This window comes from Aptenodytes forsteri, unplaced genomic scaffold (genome assembly GCF_000699145.1).
Source record: "Aptenodytes forsteri isolate BGI_AS27 unplaced genomic scaffold, ASM69914v1 Scaffold2, whole genome shotgun sequence".
Taxonomy (NCBI): Eukaryota; Metazoa; Chordata; class Aves; order Sphenisciformes; family Spheniscidae; genus Aptenodytes; species Aptenodytes forsteri.
In genome coordinates this window covers 977,187-982,442 of record NW_008795695.1, presented here as the reverse complement: position 1 = coordinate 982,442, position 5,256 = coordinate 977,187, and the positions used below count along the sequence as shown (strand labels likewise).

The following is a 5,256-nucleotide window of genomic DNA, read 5'->3' as shown; positions in this document are numbered from 1 at the left end:
GGTAGAGCATGGGAAGCTGAAAAGTCCTTGGCTAGTGTAAGCATTACCTAGCAACAACTAAAACATCGGTGTGTTATCACATTATTCTCATACTAAATCCAACACACAGCACTGTACCAGCTACTAGGAAGAAAATTAACTCTATCCCAACTGAAACCAGGACACACACATTTATTTCTTATAGTTAGCTTCTCAGTCCTGGCACACTTGGCAGGGATCTCATGCCACTGATAACGAAGCTGTAAAGAAGTAGCTTGATGTCTAAATCTCATTAGAAGTTAATCAATGCTTCACCATCCATAATTACCCTTGGAGGAAAACATACGATTACAATTATGTAAATCAATACAGGGTAAGTGTCTTCAACTGGAAAATAAATATCCGTTTTTATGAAACAGTTTTAGTCACTGATTCGAGTGATATGTCAGTGTCAAAAAAAAAAATCTATAAATCCCAAGTACTTCTTTTTCCCTCCCCTGTCAAATCATTAAAGCCCTGACAATTTTCCTTTCTTCTCAGTGAAACATACCTACTATTTGGCATCAGCTCTGTTTCAGATATCTAGCACACCATAAATTTAAACCCTGAGATCCATTTAGCTTTTCCTGTAATAACCGTTTTCCTCTCTTCTGATCGTGTGAACTTTACAGGTATGTATCACAGGGCTGATCGTGGCAGACAGCCACTTGCTTCTGTAAGAGGGCAGTGCACAACTGCACTGTCCTAGGGGTTCATGCAAAGTGCCAACATAGTTGCTAAGACAACCCCCTAAAAATTGCAAGTTGCCTTCCCTTTTCCCATGTTAAGAAGGAACTGAGATTGGTTTCAGATCTATATTTTTCCCTTGTCTGTCTTTGAGAGCACTTTATGAACCAAAGCACGTTTTCCTGCAAACGTCTTATAATCAAGAAGTTTGATCTACACAGGATCAGACCTGAACTACAGAGAAGTAAAGTCAAGGTACAGAACATGACTTCAACAAGGCGAGAGACTTTTTTGCACCTAGCTGCTGCACTGGGACAGCACACCAGCCTTGTCTCACTGGGAGCAAGAAAAGCCGTGTGAAAGACAAGCAGACTATCCATACTGTCCCACACGTTATTTATCATAGCTCCCTCCACGGTAGGTATTTTCTCGTGGGCCCATTAGCCAAGTGGGGTACTGGGACTTGGCAATCATGAGTTTGAGAATTGCAGTGCCTTCCTCTATCTTTGAACAAGATACTGAGAAGGAGAAGTTGTATCCCTGGAAAAGTAGCATGCTCACCTGAGACAAAATGCTAGAATTTTTCATCACTCTTTCTTTAGCTCCTGAATAGAGACGCAGTCTGGCCAGCCTGCATAACTCTCCCCCATAGGCAATGCAAGCTTTACAGGGTTGATTAAGGGGGATCGCCTCCAATATAAAAGTCTGATTCCTGAAACTGATTTAAGTACTTTGGTATTTCTGCCCTGCTACAGAAGGACTCATCCACCATCATGCATCTCAGTTATCAAAACTATGTTCTCGCCTATGAGTCACAGCAGTTTACCTAACATAAAGTGTCTTTCCACAGGGTATTACGGAATTTCTTGATTAGGAGCATGGTGTGTTTAGTGGAAACATGTACTATGTCCAAGAGTCTTCACCTCATTTCACTTTAAGAACCTAGATCATTGATTTGTCCCCAGGAAGACGTTGCTCAGAACAGGTGCATAAGGAGAGGAATTAATAACTCTCCTAGACTCCTTCAAGTACCCAACCTCCCTTGCAGTTCTCAGAGTCACAGCTTCAGTGATTACCGAGACCTATAACTGAACAAAAAGATCTTGTACCATGTGGGCATGCATGTCCATTAAAAGCTTTTCTAGTACGGAACCGAACGCTGGGCATTCATAACAAAATGTTGTGTTCAATACGCAAAACTGTTGCATGTGTATCCTGTAAATGAGACTGGCAGTGTTTTTTCAAATTATACTTTCTCAAATTCTGAGCTACAAATGTAGCTTAAAATTAACAGCCCATGCCCAAAAAAAACCAGTAGAAGGATTCATCTACAGAAAATACTTAAAGTCTGACAGATAAAACTCAGGTGTAATAAGCAGGCAAAGCCAATTGAACTAAATTAAATTGTGTCTTATAAGAAGGGTTTGTTATCTCTATTCAATTCATTACCTGTGGAGATACTTCTTTAATTATCTTACTTTACAATATTTTATGACCAACTCAAATCCGGTCATAAGCTGTGTGAATGAACATATCTACATCCTTAAAGGCATCTGAAGCAAATAAGCCTATAGTTTAGAGGCAACTCTTGTTGTTTCATGACCCACCAAATGTTTTTCTTCATTTAGTGTTTTATATATCCAAATACTTTTACACAAAATAGATACATATTGCTTTAAAATACTGTATCAGTATTTAATCTGCTATTGATGCATAGCAATAGCAAAGAGCAAAATTTAAAAAGCCATAGAAATATAAAAAGACAGCAAACAGCAGTCATTAAAGTATAACGTCTATGATTAATACATAGGCTGTTAAATGATTAGTAATAAGATTAGCTTGCATCTTTCTTGCCCAATAGATACTTAAAGTAATTGCATCTTTGCAAACTGCATTATCATCACTTCATGTTCTTCATGATGTCATGGGACAGCAAGGCAAACTCAGCAGTTTCTCCTGAGCCTGCTTTGATTTTTTTCTTTAAGAATCAATTCTCTGGCAACACTAGGTATTCTGATATGGAGGCTGTGAGCACTGCCCACAAAACATCCATCTAACTACTCTAAAAATTACAAAGCATTTGTATTACTTCTTTTCAACAATTCCCAAATTAAAGACGACAAAGAAATAACATCTAAATGTGAATTGTTTGATGCAAATAATCATTTTAATTATATCCTAGGAAAATTACCATACTTGGAAAAAGAAACAGAAAACCTTTACCTAAGGAAATGGCATTTTGAAAAAGTAGACCCTTCCTTCTCTGCGTTCTTGACACTGTGGTCAAAATGGCTGCAATTTTGCAATTATTGCTAGGTCTGCTGCAAACTTACTGCAGTAAATGGGAATCTTTGCACAAGGTCCAACCAGCACTCAAGTCAGTTTCAGGTACAGTTTCTATGTGAGTGACAGGAATTATATTTTTAACTTACTTGGAATGAGAGCAGTGAGATTTCCATTTATTCCAGATTATCATGATTGAAGCATAAATTAGCAATTTTTCAGAAACAAGTCTGTTTAAGATGTAGACTTATGGTTTTAAATGTAAACCTGTTTAAGTCCAAACTGTTAATTCGTATATAAGATGGACAGATAAGCTAGACGGAAGTCAGGTGGACAGCACACACTGCCCAATAATTCAATAGTACTATTTCTTGTTCAAAAAAATGCCAACTACTACTAGTACTAGACCTATCCATGCGCATGTGGCAGGACAGGGGTGTGGTCCTTGTTGGGGGAGGGGAAGCCCCCCTGCCAGTATGTCAGAATATTCTGGCATAAGCATACTAAATACCTTTGGCTGTTATTGACTAGAGAATCTTTATCTAATGAATACAACTTCAGCTAATATGCCTGTTAGTACATAAATGGTTCCTTCTGTAAGTGGCTTCAAATCCTCTCCTGTATTCTACCAGCCAAGTACTAGCCACATAAGACACTGACATGAGACTCATCACATGCTTTGAAATGCTTCAGGGAAATATGGGGTAGAGCCTGTATTCTTTCAAAACCCCAAAGCCTTATATGCATCTAGGCACAGTTTGACTAAGCAGTATGCACATATTACAGATTGTTTTAAAAGCTGGACCTCTACTCAGTTTGCCACATGTCACTTAAACGCAGAAGCTTCTGCTAGAAGATTAAGGGACTGGGTTTCCTCAGCCACACATAGACTCCCGCACTGAGGCTACTAATGCAAAACGCATCTCGTGGATGACAAATCTTCACTATTCTTTAAAATAACAAAGTGTTACACAGTTTTCATATTAATTGTTAAACTAAGAGCTTTGCAGTATTGTATATGACTCTACAATTCACATTGTAACAGAGCTAGATGAAATATTTCAGGGTACACTTCAGGCATGCAAGCTTTTTCAAAATGTTGAAAGTACTGCTACTTAGCTATTGTGTCCTGGATGACAGAGTTTCACCAAAAGCCCAACAGCACATCTCAGTTCTGCACATGAACTTGCTTCAAATAGGACATCACCAACGTGGTCAGTGACTGTACTCCATCAGCAACTAAGAAAATTATCGGAATTCATCAACCAAATGTTTGTTACAAAAAAAAAACACCTACCAAAAAAAGTTTTCTTGACATGCTACCATTACCGCCTCTGAAACAATAGCATACAAATAATTTGCATTGTTCTGGAATCAGTTTGTAAAGAGACTTGTTCTTACGTGCATGTACAGAGATTTACACACAAAACTTGTTAACAAGTGCAGTCACGTGTGTAAATCTTTGTTTCAAGACAAATGCATGGATGTGCTTGCACACGCAACATGCCTCTGAGAGCCTGTTAGCTTTAGCTTGGAGGGTTTGACACAAAGTGCAATTAAAAATAGCCTTTTCATTAAATTTAGCAGCTTCTGACCATACGCACCTGTGCGCTGGAAATACACGATGTGATCCTACAGCTCTTAAATTAAACTTAAGCTCAAGTGTTAGATACAGATTTCTGAAGTATTGTCTTCCTCCGGGTTTTGAGAGTTGTAGATATACCCACGCGTAACAAAACTATTTATGCTGTACGCTCCTAAAAGTTTGCTTTTTCCTCCTAACTGTATTACAAAGAAGAAACATTCCTGTACAGATGCAAACAAATCTCAACGTACAGCTGTTCCTCAGAAAGACACTGTAACAAGTACACGCTCCACCTTTTTAAACAACTAAAACGGAGCTACGTTATGCAGGCAATCAATCAAATCTAAAAAATCTGCCTGTGCAAGACAACACCGCATCGGCAGGGACCGACTTCAGACTGCTGCAGAAGTTTGACAGCCCAGCCTTCTGACTCTGAAGACCCGAAACTGTAGCTGCTTCCAGCTCTGAGGGGTGCACTGTCCCAGGTTGGCCTCACCGGGCCAGTACACGCTTACCCAAGCCGGCGCTGCAGCGAGAGCTGCTCAGAAGCCGCCGCGGCAGGGGTGCGCCAAGCCAGCTCCCGCGGCGCGCTCGGAAGGAGATTTCACAGCTCGCCTCCAACACGCGGGTCATTTAACGAGGGGGTCTGGTCCCCGTTCGTCCCCGCGGCGGTGCCTGCGCCT

At 40.0% G+C, this 5,256-nt stretch overlaps 1 protein-coding gene across 1 annotated transcript in view; it reads right to left on the bottom strand.

Moving 5' to 3' along the window:
- CHODL (chondrolectin) overlaps positions 1 to 5,206 on the bottom strand; it is a 26,216-nt gene extending 21,010 nt beyond the window's left edge. The window contains exon 1 of the mRNA XM_009283056.1: positions 5,089 to 5,206. Coding sequence (XP_009281331.1) covers positions 5,089 to 5,206 — 118 coding nt within the window. The remainder of the gene's footprint in view (positions 1 to 5,088) is intronic.
- Between the last annotated feature and the right edge of the window lie 50 nt (positions 5,207 to 5,256).